Genomic DNA, 18,339 nt, shown 5'->3' on the forward strand with positions numbered 1-18,339 from the left:
TGTGTCATATTTTAGATTCCACTTATAAGTGATATTATACGTTATTTGTCTTTCTCTCTCTAATTTACTTGGTATGATAATCTCTAGGTCCATCCACGTTGCTGCAAAGGGCATTATTTCATTCTTTTTATTTCTGGTTAATATGCCATTGTACACATGTCCCACGTCTTCTTCATTCACTCATTTGTTGATGGACATTTGGGTTGTTTCCATGTCTTGTTTATTGTAAATAGCACTGCTGTAAACATAGAAATGCATGTATTTTTTTTTTAAAGCCCACACCTGTGGCATATGGAGGTTCCTGGATTAGGGGCTGAATTGGAGCTTCAGTTGCCAGCCTGTGCCACAGCCACAACAATGCCAAATCTGAGCTGCATCTGTCGCCTGTGCTGCAGTTTGTGGCAATGCCACATCCTTCACCCACTGAGTGAGGTATCAAATCCACATCCAAATGGATACTATATCAGGTTCTTAACCCGCTGAACCCCAACAGGAACTCCATATCTTTTCACCTGAGAGTTTTCTCCTGATATATGCCTAGGAATGGGTCTGCTGTATCATATCATATCATGGCACCTCTATTTTTATGTTTTTGAGGAATCTCCATACAGTTTTCTATAGCAGATGCACCAATTTACATTCCCTCCAACAGTGCAGAGGGTTCTCTTTTCCACACCCTCACTCCAGTGTTTGTTACTTGAAGGCTTTTTTATTTTTTTGGCTGTGCCACAGCATACATGAATTCCTGAGTCAGGGATTGAACCCGTGCTATAGAAGTGACCCAGGCCACAGCAGTGACAATGCCAGATCCTTAACTGCTAGACCACCAGGGAACTCCCTGTAGACTTTTTATTGATGACCATTCTGACCAGTGTGAGGTGGTACCTCACTGTAGTTTTGACTTGCTTTTCTATAATAATATGCCTAAGCCAGTTGTCTATTGATGGACACTTGGGTTGCTTCCATGTCTTGGCTATTGCACTGCTGCTACTAACGCTGGGGTGCAGGTATTTTTTTAATTACAGATTTTGTTTTTTTCTGGATATGTGCCCTGGAGTGGAATGGCCAGATCATATGGTAGTTCTATTTTTAGTTTTTAAAGGCATCGCTATGCAGTTTTGTATAGTGGCTGTAGAACTTCACATTCTCATCAACAGTGTAGGAGAGTCCCCATTCCTCCATACCCTCTCCAGCATTTATTGTTTGTAGCCTTTTTGTTGATAGCCATTCTGACTGCTGTTAGGGGGTACCTCATAGTGGCTTTGATTTGCATTACTCTAATAGCAATGTTGAGCATCTTTTCTTGTGCTTGTTGGCCATTTGTATGTCTTTTTTTAAAAAGAAATGTATATTTAGGTCTTCTGCTTTATTATGTTGAGGTATGTTCCCTCTCTAGCCACTTTGGTCAGAGTTTTTTTTTTATTTAATCATGAATGGGTGTTGATTATCACCATGTTTATTATAAAAGATCCAGAAGTGCTTGAAGTTATGTATGGCGGAATAAAAACATCAACAATACGATGCTGATAGCAATCTTAATGATGAGTAAAATAGATGAAATTGTGACTTCTTTTGCTAATATTTGCATTTTCTTTCCATTTCCCAGCTCTCAAAAGTCTATGGCCCTGTATTCACTGTGTATCTTGGCTTGAAGCCTGCTGTTGTGTTGCATGGCTATGAAGCAATGAAAGAAGCCCTAATTGATGGGGGAGAGGAATTTTCTGGAAGGGGCCATTTCCCAGTGGCTGAGAGAATTAATAAAGGGCATGGTAGGTGTTCATGTTCAGCATTAGTAATGGGGGTGGGGAGGTTGAAAAATTTTGAAGAGTCCCCCACAAGAGCTTGGTCCTTCTGTGAGGAGGCCAAGTGTCAGCTCAGTCCTCCCTGCCTGGGACCTCCCTCCTAGTTTCTGCTTCCCCTCCTGGTAGGAATCATCTTCAGCAATGGAAAGAGATGGAAGGAGACCCGGCGCTTCTCCCTCATGACCCTGCGGAATTTTGGGATGGGGAAGAGAAGCATTGAAGAACGCGTTCAAGAGGAAGCCCGCTGCCTTGTGGAGGAGTTGAGAAAAACCAATGGTGGGTGAGGCTGTGATCTGTAAGTCTGACCTTAACACACTGCTCTCTCCCTCCTGGGATGTCCTTGGAGACTTTTCAGGGCAGCCACATCTTCCTTACGGGCTGTGGTTTTTGGCCCTGGTGTGGAGGAGGGGGTGTGTGAAACAGAGCCAAGTGAGCTTTTGTGTATCTGTGCTTCTTGTGTTTGTATCCTTATGATGGTGCACACAGTGTGGATTAAAAGGTCATTTAATCCTATTCTGTTTTGAGCTCTTTGTTTTCAATCATTATATCATGAAGGAAGAAGGTTTTAAGTGGTTTTTTGTTGTTGTTGTTGTTGTTGTTTTTTAGTATTAGAGGACAGTGTTTTTCCCATAGTGTAAGTGTGGGTTATCTATTCCAGAACATTTCACCAGGGAATACTTGTCAAGTGGACAGGGTGGGAATGCTGTCATCATGACCTTATGGAGCGTGAAACAAATGACATGTGCTTTAACTTAATTGGCCTCTATTTGTTTGGTCAGCCTCACTTACGTGTCTGAGGCTTTCTTCTGAGACCCACTGCCTACTGTTCTGGCTCGTAATGATAGTTTTCTATGGTTTTACTTGCTTAGGTGTTGATTAGGGCAGATCTCATCAGTTGTGATTTCCATGTAAACAGCTATTTTAAAATTATCAGCTTGAGTTATTTAATGTTGCTCCCTATGTACAGCATTGTCTTATTTATTTTTAAGACATGGATGCAATAGCATAATCCTGAACATTACACAAATACCAGGTTATATAATAATTTAACTAGATTTCAACTAATATTGTAATTCATGACCCTGCCTTCCCTATTAGTTGTTTCTTTTTCCAGTGTTTGTGTATATGTGTGCGTGTGCATGTGAGTGTGCGTGTGTGTGTATGTGTGTGTGTTTGTTTGTTTAGGGCCACAGTGTAGCATCTGGAAATTCCCAGGCCAGGGGTCAAATTGGAGCTACAGCTGTGGGCCTTCACCACAGCCACAGCAATGCCAGATCTGAGCCATGTCTGCAAACTACACTGCAGCTCGTGGCAATGCTGGATCCTTAACCCAGTAAGTGGGCCAAGGATTGAACCCACATCCTCATCAATACTAGTTGGGTTCATTTTCTGCTGAACCACAATGGGAACTCACTGTTTTCAGCATTCTTCATCTACCCCTCTATTGGTATATTAATAACTTTTTTCTTTTTACTTTTTAGGCCACACATGCTGGCCAACCTAAACTTAGCCAGCCAACCTACTCTTCTTAGTTCATGTAGTCCATGAAAACCCCAGTAAGGGCTCTGGCCTGTGCTCTCTGCTTGTTTCTTCTGACCTCCTGGTCAACCTTGGTGCTTCCACCTGTGGCCCTGTGTGCTGTGCCCCCTCCTCTTGGGAAGTATGGGTAACAAACTGACTTTCCATTGGCAGTCATTTCCTGATGTTGGCTTCACATCTGAACAAAAATAACCCCCCAAGGACATTTTAACACAATTGGATTGGGGTTAGAATGTTCATGGCAATTTTTTCACCCCCTAGTGGCAGCTGTACTGACCTATGAAGTGCTTGTCATGATGAATCTGATTTTCAGTCTAGATTCTAAATTACCTGCTTCTTAATCCTCTCTCTCCAATGAAGTGAAAGGAAAGATAAACATCATATTTTAGCTGTCCTACATACTGAAAGAAATCTAACAGCCTTCTCAAATTATCCCCTACCTTCTAAAAGAAGTTCTTCTAGAAGCTTAGTGACTTGACATGTTTCAGCTGAAAAGGAGCTTGGCATGGACCAGTTAACTAAGTAGGATTCCTATTGTTAAAATCACTATCATTTCTTCTCAGCACTTTGATGCAGGTCATGCTTCATTGCATTATGATGTGATTTTTTGCATATAAAATTTATAAGGAGTTCCCGATCTGGTGGAGTGGATTAAAAATCCAACTTGAGTGGCTTGGGTTGCTGTGGAGGTGCAGGTTTGTTCCCAGCCCATGAACTTCCATATGCTGCCAGTGTGGCCATTAAAAGAGAATTGATCATTTATTTGACTATAGCAGTTTCATTTAAGTATTGGCCAATAAAAAAGAAAGCTACTTTTCCTCTGCTTTAATTTTTTTCTCTGTAAAGTGGTAGAATTGATCTATATTCAAAAGTTAAGGTGTTGTAAAACTGAGATTCTTAGTACTGTTTCGTTTATAGCAAATAAAAAAATGGTAATATCTGTAAGATATATTGGAATAAACCATAGGGAATCTGGGGGCAATGTTCTGTAGCTTGGTGTATATTATGTAATTATGATGTTACAAATAAAATGTATTAGGGAAGATAGTCAGAAAAAAAAAGACATATGTGCTATCATTTTCATTGATAATGAAAATTGATAATATCATTAACATTGATAATGGGTCTTCTTCTACTAGATCCACTCCTTATACCTTAAAAGTCTGTGAATTTGCTTATAGTCCACATATCATCAAATAAAATGCTTTTATCTCCCCCCCCCAAAAAAAAACAAAAAACAAAAACAAAAGTTAAGGTAAGGTATTCTGTTGGTGGCTATATCTAACAATATCCTAGAATTCCATCAGAGGGAAGAATCTGTCCAAATAAGTGAAATGTGAGGCCTGGTTGGTGGTGAGGATCCCTATTTCTTAAAGCAGGACATTGCTTTCCCACCCCACCCCACCCCATATTGCAGTAAAGAAACAAAAGGACTCCAGTTATCAATTTAACCTTCCTTGTTTGCCCTGTGACTTAAGTCTGAAGTGAAAACTTCTTATTTACTTTTGTTTTAGGCAAACAAATCTTTATAATCCATTTTTTTTTAGGGCCACACCTGTGGCATATGGAGGTTCCTAGCTGCTGGCCTCTACCACCGCCACAGCAACACCAGATCCGAGCCATGTCTGCGACCTACACCACAGCTCACGGCAACACCACAGCTCACAGGAATACTGCATCCTTAATCCACTGAGCAGGGCAGGGATCGAACCTACAACCTCATGGTTCCTAGTTGAATTCGTTTCTGCTGTGCCACGAGGGGAACTCCAGCAAACAAATCTTAAAATTTGTGTTTGAGTTAGTTTTTCTTCTCATAAAAACATAGGTGCCTTTTTCTTGTTTTCATTGTTCTTTCAGGTACTTGAAGCTTTCTCTCTTTAATCTTTTCTTTTCTTGACTCTATCAGATGTTCCTTCAACTATTCATTACATATAAAAGGTTTCCAGATCCTAATTATTTCTTCCTTCCTACATCAATGCTTAATTTTCTATGTGCTTACCAAACAGATATGATTCTCCACTGATAGATAACCTGAATTATTGTTTTAAAAACTGAATCTTACTTTTTTTTTCTCTTCAAAAGAGCCAGCTCCTTGGGTCAAGGCAGTGATGTACACAGAGTATTTGGAGAATAATTATTAAACAAACTAGGATGGGATGGTCAATTCATGTTTAAGGGAAAAGTGATGCATTGATTTTAAGGATGCTGAAATTTTTGCTGATGAGGGAATTTCTAGGTAGATATTACTTTAGAGATTACTTTAGAGATACCTATTATCCACAAAGAAGTTTATATATATAAATATATATATGTATTTTAATGGTGTTTAAAATCTTTTTAAATCTTTAGCTTCACCCTGTGATCCCACTTTCCTCCTGGGCTGTGCTCCCTGCAATGTGATCTGCTCCATCATTTTCCACAATCGTTTTGATTATACAGATCCAAATTTTCTTACCTTGTTGGAAAAATTAAATGAAAACTTCAGGATTCTGAGCTCCCCGTGGATGCAGGTGAAGTCAACATTCTCTTTTCCTGAATTGTTAGTGCTCTTCTCTTTGATGAGTACAAAATTCCATCTGGAGCATGCTTGGAAGTGAACATTTGGAAATGAGTTATTTTGTGTATTACGATGTGGTAACTCTGGGAATCAAATTCTCCCCTTTCTGTGTGTGTTTTAACTTGCTATAGGTTTTCCTTTTGCTTTTTGCTTTTTTTTTCATTTTTTTATTACTCAAATGAATTTATCACATCTGTACTTGTATAATGATCATAACAATCTGATTTCACAGGATTTCCATCCCACAGCCCAGGCACATCCCCCCACACCCCAAACTGTCTCCTCCAGAGACCATAAGCTTTTCAATGTCTGTGAGTCAGCATCTGTTCTGCAAAGAAGTTCCGTCTGTCCTTTTTTCAGATTCCACACGTCAGTGAAAGCATTTGATGTTGGTGTCTCATTGTATGGCTGACTTCACCTAGCATGATAGTTTCTAGGTCCATCCATGTTGCTGAAAATGCTGGTATTTCATTCTTTTGATGGCTGAGTAATATTCCACTGTGTATATGTACCACCTCTTCTGGATCCACTCCTCTGTCAGTGGACATTTAGGTTATTTCCATTTTTTTCGCTATTGTAAATAGTGCTACAATGAACATTGGAGTACATGAGTCTTTGTGAGTCGTGGTTTTCTCTGGGTAGATGCCCAGGAGTGGGATTCCTGGATCAAATGGTAGTTCTATTTTGAGTTTTCTGATGCATCTCCATACAGCTTTCCACAGTGGTTGCACCAATTTACAATTCCACCAACAGTGTAATAGAGTTCCTTTTTCTCCACACCCTCTCCAGCACTTAGGGTTTGTAGACTTTTGGATGATGGCCATTCTGGCTGGTGTAAGGTGGTACCTCATCGTGGTTTTGATTTGCATTTCTCTAATAATGAGTGACGCTTTTCATGTGTTTCTTGGCCATCTGTATGTCTTTTTTGGAGAACTGTCTGTTTAGATCTTCCTCCCATTTTTGGATGGGGTTGTTTGTTTTTTCGGTATGGAGCTGCAGAAGGTGTTTATAAATTTTGGAGATTAATCCCTTGTCAGTCGATTCACTTGCAAAGATTTTCTCCCATTCTGTGGGTTGTCTTTTTTGTGTTGTTTAGGGTTTCCTTTGCTGTGCAGAAACTTTGAAGTTTGATTAGGTCCCATTTGTTTATTTTTCTTTTTATTGTCAATACTCAAAGAGGTGGATCTGAGAAGATGTTGCTGTTGTTTATGTCAGAGAGTGTTTGGCCTGTGTTTTCCTTTAAGAGTTTTATAGTGTCTGGTCTTATATCTAGGTCTTTAATCCATTTGGAGTTTATTTTTGTGTATGGTGTTAGGGAGTGTTCTAATTTCATTCTTTTCCATGTGGCTGTCCAGTTTTCCCAGCACCACTTATTGAACAAGCTGTCCTTTCTCCATTGTATAGTCTTGCTTCCTTTGTCATAGATTAATTGGCCGTAAGTGCATGGGTTTAATTCTGGGCTTTCTATCCTGTTCCACTGATCTATATGTCTGTCTTTGTGCCACTACCATGCAGTTTTGATGACTGTTGCTTTGTAGTATAGTCTTATCCAGGAGCCTGATTCCTCCAGCTCCATTTTTCTTTTTCAGGATGTCTTTAGCTATTCTGGGTCCTTTGTACTTCCAAACAAACTTTAAAATATTTTGTTCAAGTTCTGTGAAAAATGTGCTTGGTAATTTGATAGGGATTGCATTGAATCTGTAGATTGCCTTGGGTAGTAGAGTCATTTTGATAATATTAACTCTTCCAATCCATGAGCATGGTATATATTTCCATCTGTTTGTGTCATCTTTGATTTCTTTCATCAGTGGCTTGTAGTTTTCAGAGTACAGGTCTTTTGTTTCTTTAGGTAGGTTTCCTCCTAGCTATTTTATTCTTTTGGATGTGATGGTAAACAGGATTTCTTCCCTAATTTCCTTTTCTGCTTTTTCATTGTCAGTATATAGATTCTTTTTGCTTTATGTAGGCTATAACTTCTATTTTTTTGGCTGTGTGTGCAGCATACAAAAGTTACAGGGCCAAGGATCAAACCACAGCCACAGCAGTAACAGCACCAAATCCTTAACTGCTGGACTGACTATTCTAAACTATTTTGGCAAAGTCTCTTTCTCTCTCTCTTTTTTTTTTTTTGTCATGTGTGGTCTCTGAAATCTCTGTTCCTTTAGTTTATGTCCAGCTAGCATCTGGATAGAGACATCATTAAATGTGAGGAGCAAAAAAAAAAAAAAAAAAAAAGGCAGATGGAGATGGAGAGAGTGGAGAGAGAGAGAGAAAGGAGGAAGGACAGAAGGAAAAATATAAAGGATGAGAGGAAGAAGGGAAGTTCTCTTTGTGGCTTAGTGATAAGGAAACCAATTGCTATCCATGAGGGATTAGATCCCTGGTCTCACTCAGTGAGTTAAGGTTCTGGTATTGCCTGGAGCTGTGCTGGAAGGTCTTACTTGCAGCTCAGATCTCGCCTGGCTATGGCCAGTGGCTGCAGCTCTGATTCTACCTTTGGCCACGGAGCTTCCATATGCCACAGGTGTGACCCTTAAAAACAAACAAACCCAAAAAAAAGCCAAACAAAAAAAGGAAAATGAAAGGAATAAAGGGAAGAAGGGAAAGCAAGGGAAAGGAAGGAAGGAAGAGACAGGAAAGAGGGAAGGAGGGAGGAAATAACTCTTCCAGATGAGCTCTGTGCTGGGGCACTCATTGTAGCCTCAGCCAGGCCATTTTGGACTCTGTCTTGGTCTTCCCCTAATGCTTGTACTGAGCCTAGAGATCAGGCAGAGGTGAAAGCATAGTGTCTTCTCAGGACTTTTCTTAGCCCATGTCTGGCCCTGGGCATGCGCATAGCTTTCTAAATTCCTCAGTTCACATGGGTGCTTTTGAATGTCCTAATTTCCCAAGGCCCTCCCTTTTCAGGGGCTGGGTTGGATGCTCTCTCCTATGCCTTAAGTGTAATTGTTTGCCCCCGGTGGTTGCAGGTTGTTATTCATTCATCTTGCTAGGTTTGCACAACATCCCTGCTGCATTTCCAACCATGAGTTTTAAGTTAGTGGAAACAAAAGCAAGGGGCTGTGTCAGCCTTGCAGGTGGCCTCAGAGAGGTCAGAACACAGACACACAATTCTTTGTGAGTGAGGACTGTTTTGGTTTCTCTGGAACCAGGAACCAAGCTCCCATCTTGCAAGCTGCCCTTGTTGGGACCACTGCCAAGCTGAGGAGGGAGGTGGGACAAGTGGCAGAAAAAAGCCACAAATCTTTCTTGCCATTTAAAGTTGCCTGTTTCTCGCTTCAGCATTCCTATGATAGCTGTAAACCTTTGTGTTTCTGACAAGTTCTGACAAGTTGATTGTGACAGTGTTTGCTTGATTTTCTGACATATTTTGTGGAGGGATTGACCTTTAGAGCTGTCTCCTACACCATTCTTGCTGATGTTATTCTATGCAGTGAATGTTTGAACATCACAGTCATGCCTTAGCCTCATTCATAGCATAGTGTCATGGGGTGCATATTTGAGAAAGATGACAGAGCCTTTGTTTTATAGACAAGAAAAGAAATGCCTGAATATAAAGCTGGAATTCAAGCCTATTCACTCTCTGGCTGTGGTTTTCCCACTACTCCTCCATGTCCAGTTTCCATAATCTACTTTGATGACAGCCCAAAAGCATGGCCATAGCCCTCAGTGGTCAGCCAGACCCTTCCTGAAAGGCTTCCATTGCCCACAGGGCTTGTCCTCCAATGACCCTCAGTGACTTCTTCATCATATTCCTTCGCATAAGTATTCTAATTTAGGAAGGAGAATCGGTCTTTCAAGGAAGAGACTGTTTGTGAACACAGATGCTACCAGGGAACACTGACTAGGTTCAGGGGTGCAGCTAGTTGGGAATGTGGCTGACAAGGTAATTGGGCTTGGGATGTCAGAACTGGTTTTAGGGTGTATGAGCCTTAACTAGACACCACAGATTTGCCCTGTGCTGAGCCAATGTACTCTACCGAAATAAAGTCACGTGATCTTGGAAAAGTCATTTACCTGCTCTGGTGCATAGGTCCTTTATTGATAAAATGCTGAGTTGGGTTTCATGTCATATTTGCATGCCCCTGAGTAATCAAAATGGTGGTTCTGTTTCTGAGGCTGCTTGATAATATAAAAATAGCAGGGAGTGGCTTTGTGTTCTATATCAGGTTACCCAACTTTCCTAACCTGTTTCCTTATGTGTAAAATGTGAATCATAGTCATTCATCTCATTCTGTATTTCAAGGTTGTAGGGAAGAGTTAATGTAAAAACTGAGAGAATTGACATGCAGATATTTTAATATCATATGTTTGATATATGAGTATAGGAAATGACTTAACTTTCATCATCTAGTCAGAGTGTCCCCCTGAAATATCTCTATCAGCATAGAGAATTACTTTAAAAAAATAGATTTTTAGGGCCACACCTGCAGCACATGGATGGTCGCGAGCTAGGTGTTGAATCAGATCTACAGCTGTTGGCCTATGCCACAGCCAGAGCAGCACTGGAACTGAGCCACCTCTACAACCTACACCAGAGCTTTGCGGCAAAGTGGGATCTTTAACTCACCGAGTGAGGCCAGGGATCAAGCCCCCACACTCATGGATACCAGTTTGTTCTTACCCTGCTGAGCCACAATGGGAACTCTCAATAATTGCTTTATGGGTACAATGTAAAAGCCTCCCCCTGAAGATAGAGAGCATTTTGTGTTCATCTCAGTTTTTAAACAGGCTTGGCCTATGGTATACATGTCTTCAAGATATATTTTTAGATTACTAAATGTATTTTTTAATCTTTAAGGTCTGCAATAATTTCCCTGCTCTGATTGACTATCTCCCAGGGAGTCATAACAAAGTGTTTAAAAATTCTGCTTATGTAAAAAGCTATATTTTGGAGAAAGTAAAAGAACATCAAGCATCCCTGGACGTTAACGACCCTCGGGACTTCATTGATTGTTTCCTGATCAAGATGGAACAGGTAAAATGTTAATGACAGTTTGATTATCTGCTTGGCTAAATTTTTTGGTACATGGACTAGTTCTGTATTTATTAGGAAAGTTTAAATGGTGAGGCAAGAAATTCTTGACTGGCACTTTATGGGGTTTTTTAAATTTATTTTTTTAATTAATGTATTGTTGAATTACACTATTGTGCCAATTTCTGCTGTACAGAAACACACACACATATACACATATGCATTCTTTTCCTTGTATTATCTTCCATCATTTGACCAGCACTTCAGATGCTTATGTGTACATGGATCTGAACTGAGCACCATGGTAGGCTTAAAATTGACTTGTTGGTGTTTCCTCTTGGTCTAGTGTGAAGGTCATGTTGTCACTGGGGTGACTCAGGTCGCTACTGTGGAATGGGTTCAGTCTCTGGCCTGGGAACTTCTGCATGCCATGGGCATGGCCAAATAAAAATTAAATAAAGTCGAATGTTTAAATAACTAGGATACCTGAACCCTATTTGTTAGATACTAATAGGCCATCTGAGGAGAAAGAGAATGTACATCTCAGGTGAGATGGAAATACAAACAAGTGAGAAATACAGAGGGTTGAGCCATAAAAGGAAGGTGGATGTGATCACTTCACACAGCATGTGGGAGAATGAGAAGGAAGAGTTAACCCTGGGTGGGCTTCCTGTCTGTCCTGAAGTTTGACGTAGAGCTTCAAATATTTGCAATAAGTCATAGGGGAGGGAATTTTGGATTGGTAGAATGGTGCAATGAGAGGTTCAGAGATGTGTTGTGGTAAGGAGAGTAGATGGGTGGGAGAGAAGCCTTATCTGGATGTAACCAGAAAGAAATTTGGACAGACACAGAGTTTGTTGGGAGAAGAGAATTGCAAACTCTTGAGTCGGGCTTGTAATATTTTTCAAGATATGGCTCTAGTTTGCTCATTTCTGTCAGTTAAGATTGTATTTGCCCACCAATAAGAAAAATGACAAAGTTTTAAGGAAATAGGGCTTTTTCTAATCTCACATACAGAGAGTCTCATGTTGGGCAGTCTAGAGCTAGCCCGGAAGTATCCTGGACCCAAGTGCTTTCCATTCATCTTTGGCATACTTAAGTATACAGGCTTCACCTTCATGCTCAGAGACTCGTGTTCCAAGATAGTGTCTATAACCACATGCACCTTCATGTCTGTGTTTTGAGTAAGAAGACAGAAGGGGAGAACCTGGCCTCAGTAGGCCTTTGGTAGGAAGTATGTTGCTTGTCCATTGTAGCTGCAAAAGAGGCTTGGAATGGTATTTCCAGGCAAGCAAGTTATAAGGAATAGGAAATGAATATTGCATCAGTCACTCCTCATGCTTTGTCCTACCATACAGTCATCTTGTTTTGGTTTTTATTTTATTGATTTTTATTTTTAAATTTTTTGGCCATGCAAACAGCCTGCAGAAGTTCCCAGGCCAGGGATCAAATCAGCAGCACAGCAGTGACCCGAGCCACAGCCATGAAAAGAGTGGACCCTTAACATGCTGATCCACTGGGAAACTCCCATAGTGGTTGTGTTAGTACTGTACTCTCCAGTGTCCAGGTTTACTTAACTTTATAACAATGCATTATTTTGGATTGGTTGCAAGTATACATGCTGGCAAAGTATCAGATAATCACATGAAATCATTCCTAGGAAAAACACAATCACCAGATGGCGTTTACTCTTGAAAACTTGATAGCCACTATATCTGACTTGTTTGGAGCTGGGACAGAGACAACGAGCACCTCTCTGAGATATGGGCTCCTCCTGCTGCTGAAGCACCCAGATGTCACAGGTATGACCAACAGGGTGGCAGGGTGATTTCAGAAGAGAGGTTGGGAAGACATGGAGAGAGGCCTCCATATTATTTCATTAGAGATGCTTTATTTTTGAAATTTCTGTGCCACCAACTACAAGTTGTCCAAACATTAAGAAAAGGATAAAAATAAGACAAGTTTGTGTAACAGGAAAGGACAACTGAAAACAGGGAATTCAGCATGAGCAATAGCAAAGGCACTAAAGGTATGGATTTCATAAATAAAAAATTCTGGATAAATGTCTGGACTTCATGAGAAGGGATTTGCAGCAGGCATGGCCAGCATAAATTGGCCTAGAATCGAATATTAGTTTTCTTAAGAAGAGTCCACTTTGTTTGTCCTTGCCTTTTTTTTTTTTTTTTTTTTTTTTGGTCTTCTTAGGACCACACCTGTGGCATATGGAGGCTCCCAGGCTAGGGGTCTAATCGGAGCTGTAGCTACTGGCCTACGCCAGAGCCACAGCAATGCAGGATCCGAGCTGTGTCTGTGACCTACACCACAGCTCACGGCAATGCCAGATCCTTAACTCACTGAGCAAGGCCAGGAATGGAACGTATAACCTCATGGATCCTAGTCAGATTCCTTAACCACTGAGCCACAACGGGAACTCCTAGAAATCTTTCCATATTCTGAATATGCAGCATTCTAATGCTAGGGTAGAAAACTATAGGGTAGAGAACTATATTTGTTGAAGTACAGCAAAAATTCAGGAAATTTGGTGAGAAAGCCTGAGAAAATTCCCCAAATCAGGGAGGTATTTTAAAAGATTAGACTTAGAAAAAAAATACATGCTGTTTCGACAGAAGATATGACTAAAGGAGTTTTATCCCATTTTAAACAACTTTATTTTTTTCCAGTTTTACTGAAATATAATTAACAAATACAAATTTATATATTTAAGGTGTACAAAGTGATGATTTCATATATGGACAAATTATGAAATGATTTCCACAATCAAGCTTATTGATGACTCTAAGCAAACTTCAAGGACGTAATAGAGTATTGTTAACTATAGTCAACATGTCATAATTACATCCCCAGAACTTGTTCTTATAACTGAAAGTTTGTACCCTTTGACTAACATTTTCTCATGTCCTCCACCCCCAGCCTCTGACAACCGCCCCCTTCCCTCTTTGTTTCTATGAGTTTGACTTTATTTTATTTTTGTCTTTTTAGGGCCACACCCATGGCATATGGAGGTTCCCAGGCTAGGGGTTGAATCGGAGCTGCAGCCGCCGGCCTACACCACAGCCACAGCAATGCCAGGTTTGAGCCATGTCTGCAACCAAACCACAGCTCACTACAACGCCGGATCCTTAACCTACTGAGCGAGGCCAAGGATTGAACCTGCATGCTCTTGTGTACTAGGCAGCTTCGTTTCTGCTGAGTCACAATGGGAACTCTGAGTTTGACTTATTTAGATTCCACATAAAAGTTAGATCATGCAGTTTTTGTCTGTTTGAGTCTGGCTTACTTTGCTTAGCATAATATCATCCAGGTTCATTCGTGTTGTTGCAAAAAGCAGAATTTTCATCTTTATTGGCTGCATACTATGCTCTATATACATTATCTTTTCCTTATCTCTTTATCCATTGACAGACACTTGGGTTGTTTCTGTATCTTGGTTGTTGTGAGTAATGTTGCAGTGAACATGGGAATGCAAATATCTATTTATATTTGAAGCGTTTTATTATTTCCATTTGTATTCATCTGTGTGCTGATATGTAGGTGTGTATAGATTGATCTCAAAGCCTGCCTTGTGTGAAAGTCACTTGTACCTATAATTAGACAACTCAGACTCTGTGTCTAGATGTACTTCTGAGCATGTGAGTAATGTGTATAATGATGTTGGGACACCTTGGTAGAGCTCCATGTATCCCTGAATTGGTATGCAAATATGATATAGCTCTTTTTCCATCAGTCTTACTTGTGTCTTATCAGCCAAAGTGCAGAAAGAGATTGACTCTGTGATTGAGAGACACCGAAGTCCTTGCATGCAGGACAGAAGCCGCATGCCCTACACAGATGCCGTGGTGCATGAGATCCAGAGATACATTGACCTGGTCCCCATCAGCCTGCCTCATGCAGTGACCAGGGACATTAAATTCAGAAACTACCTCATCCCCAAGGTAAGATTTGTTCCAGTGAGCTCAATGCTCTTAAAGTTCCCATGTTCACAGTATGGTTTCAACTCAATAGATGAGAAAATCGCAAAAGCCATACATGTGGTGGGTTGATGGGTTTTTTGGTATTTGTCATTTGTGGCTATGAGTTTTTATTTTTTATTCTTTTTAAAATTTTATTTTTTATTATTATAGTTGGTTTACAATGTTCTGTCAATTTCTGCTGTATAGCAAAGTGACCCAGCCATAGTATATATACACTCCCTTCTCATGTTATCCTCCATCATGTCCTATCAGAAGTGATTAGATATAGTTCCCTGTGCTGTACAGCAGGACCCCATGCTTATCCAATCTAGATATTGTACTTTGCACCTAATAATCCCAAACTCCAGGTCTGTCCTGCTCCTTCATCCTCCCCCTTGGCAGCCACAAGTATGCTTTCCATGTCCGTGAGTCTGTTTCTGTTTTGTAAATGGGTTCATTTGTGCCATTTTTTAAAGTGATATCATATGGTATTGTCTTTCTCCCTCTGACTTTCTTCACTTAGTAGGAGAGCCTCGAGTTGCATCCATGATGCTGCAAATGGCATTATTTTGTTTTTTTTTTTAATGGCTGAGTAGTATTCCATTGTGTATCTATACCATATCTTCTTGATCCCTTCATCTGTCAATGGACATTTGGGTTGTTTCCGTGTCTTGGCTATTGTGAATAGTACTGCAGTGAACATGTGGGTGCATGTGTCTTTTGCAAGGAAAGTTTTTGGGATACATTCCCAAGAGTGGGATTGCTGGATTATGTGGTAGTTCTATATTTTGTTTTCTGAGGAACCTCCATACTGTTTTCCATAGTGGTTGTACCAATTTACACTCCCACCAACCATGTAGGAGGGTTCCCTTTCCTTCACAGCCTCTTCAGCATTTATTTGTAGTCTTATTCATGATAGCCATTCTGAATAGTGTGATTGTAGTTTTGATTTGCATTTCGTTGATAATTAGTGATGTTGAGCATTTTTTCCTGTGCGTGTTGGGAAAATTGTCTGTTTAGGTCCTCTGCTCCTTTTTCAATTGGGTTTGGTTTTTTGCTGTTGATTGTGTGAGTTGTTTGTATGTTTTGGAGATTAAGCCTTTGTAGGTTACATCATTTGCAACTATTTTCTCCCATTCCTTAGGTTTTCTTTTGGGTTTTGTTTTTGTTTTTTTAATGGTTTACTTTGCTGTGCAAAAGCTTGCAAGTTTGATTAGGTCCTATTGGTTTATTTTGTTTTTATTTCCAATGCTTTGTTTGGGAGACAGACCTATGAAGACATTTGGACAGTTGATGTCAGAGAAAGTTTTCCCTATGTTATCTTCTAAGAGTTTTTGTTTGTACGTTTTGTTTTGTTTGCTTTTTAGGAGACATATGGAGATTCCCAGGATAGGGGTCGAGTTGGAGCTACTGTTGCTGGTCTACACCAGAGCCATAGCCATACCAGATCCGAGCCATGTTTGCGATGCACACCACAGCTCATGGCTCTTCTGGGAGTATTATGGTGTTGTATGGAATTTTATGGTGTTTTGTCTTATGTGTCTGTCTTTTTTGTTGTTGTTGTCTTTCTAGGGCCACTCCAGCAGCATATGGAAGTTCCCAGGCTACAGGTTAAATTGAAGCTGCAGCTGCCAGCCTACACCAGAGCCATAGCCATGCCATATCCAAGCCATGTTTGCAATGCACACCACAGCTCATGGCTCTTCTAGGAGTTTTATGGTGTTTTATGGAATTTTAGGGTCTTTTGTCTTATGTGCCCATCTATTTTGTTGTTGTTGTCTTTATAGGTCCACACCAGCAGTGTATGGAAGTTCCCAGGCTACAGGTTGAATTGGAGCTGCAGCTGCCAGCCTACACCACAGCCATAGCAAAGCCAGATCTGAGCCACATCTGCAACCAACATTGCAGCTCATGGCAACACCAAATCCTTAACCCACTGAGAGGAGCCAGGGATCAAACCCTCATAGATACTAGTCATGTTTGTTGCTTCTGAGCCACAATGATAACTCCATGTTTAAGTCTTTAAGCCATTTTGAGTTTGTTTCTGTGCATGGTGTGAGGGTGTGTTCTAGTTTCAATTGATTCACATGCAGCTGTCCAGTTTTTCCAGCACCACTGGCTGAAGAGACTGTTTTTTTCCTGTTTTATATTCTTGCCTCCTTTATCGAATATTCATTGACCCTAGGTGTCTAGGTTTATCTCTGGGTTCTCTCTTCTGTTCCATTGATCTGTATGCCTGTTTTGTACCAGTACCACGCAGTCTTGATTACCGTAGCTTTGTAATATTGTCTGAAGTCTGGGAGAGTCCTGCTTGGTTTCTTTTTTCCTCAGGATTGCTTTGGCAATTCTGGATCTTTTATGGTTCCATATACATTTTTGGAGTATTTGTTCTAGTTCTGTGAAAAAATTCATGGGTAATTTGATAGGGATTGCATTAAATCTGTAGATTTCTTTGGGTAGTATGACCATTTTAACAGTATTAGTTCTTCCAGTCCAGGACCATAGAATTCCATTTCCATGAATCCTCTTTAATTACAGTCTTTCACTTCCTTGGTCAGGTTTATTCCTAGGCATTTAATTGTTTGGGTGGCGATTTTTAAGAAGTATTGTATTTTTATATTCCTTTCCTAGTATTTATTTCACTGTTAGTATACAGAAATCCAACTGATTTTTGAATTTTAATATTATATCCTGCTACTTACTGAATTCCTTGATCTGTTCAAGTAGTTTATGTGTGGAGTCCTTTCAATGTATAGTATCATATCATCTGCATAGAGTGACAGTTTTACCTCTTCTCTTCCACTTTGGAAAGATTTTATTCATTTTGTTTGTCTGATTACTAGGGCTAGGACTTCCAATACCATGTGGAATAAAAGTGGTGAGAGTGGGCATCCTTGTCTTATTCCTACACTTGATCTTAGCCAAAAGGCCGAGAAGCGATCCTTGTCTTATTCCTGATTTTAGTGGGAAGGCTTTCAGCTTTTATCCATTGAGGGTTTTATTGGCTGTGTGTTTGTCACAAGCGGCTTTTATTATGTTAAGATATGTTCCCTCTATACCCATTTTGGTAAGAGTTTTTAATCATGAATGGATGTTGGATTTTGTCAAAAGCTATTTCTGCATCTATGAAGATGGTCATGCAGTTTTTGAGTTTTCTTACTGTGGTGTAGACATTGATTGTTTGTATATGTTGAAACATCCTTGTGGACTTGGGATGAATCCCACTTGGTCATGATGTGTGATCTTTCTTATGTATTTTTGGATTTGGTTAGTTAAAATTTTGTTGAGAATTTTTGCATTTATATTCATGAAATATATTAGCCTATAACTTTCTTTGTTTGGGAGTACCTTTGTCTAGTTTGGGTATTAGGGTGATGGTGGCTTCATAGAATATCTTTGGGAGTGTTCCATCTTCTTCAATCTTTTGGCAAAGTTTAAGAAGGATGGGTATAAGTTCTCCTTTGTACATTTGGTGTAATTTGCCTGTGAAGGTTT

General features: G+C 40.1%; 1 protein-coding gene across 1 annotated transcript in view; it reads left to right on the forward strand.

Moving 5' to 3' along the window:
- LOC125116555 (cytochrome P450 2C18-like) overlaps positions 1–18,339 on the forward strand; it is a 39,964-nt gene that overhangs the window by 7,754 nt on the left and 13,871 nt on the right. The window contains exons 2-7 of the mRNA XM_047761872.1: positions 1,607–1,769; positions 1,929–2,078; positions 5,691–5,851; positions 10,700–10,876; positions 12,534–12,675; positions 14,639–14,826. Of these exons, the coding sequence (XP_047617828.1) occupies positions 1,607–1,769; positions 1,929–2,078; positions 5,691–5,851; positions 10,700–10,876; positions 12,534–12,675; positions 14,639–14,826 (981 nt within the window). The remainder of the gene's footprint in view (positions 1–1,606; positions 1,770–1,928; positions 2,079–5,690; positions 5,852–10,699; positions 10,877–12,533; positions 12,676–14,638; positions 14,827–18,339) is intronic.

This window comes from Phacochoerus africanus, chromosome 15 (assembly GCF_016906955.1).
Source record: "Phacochoerus africanus isolate WHEZ1 chromosome 15, ROS_Pafr_v1, whole genome shotgun sequence".
NCBI classification, from domain to species: Eukaryota; Metazoa; Chordata; class Mammalia; order Artiodactyla; family Suidae; genus Phacochoerus; species Phacochoerus africanus.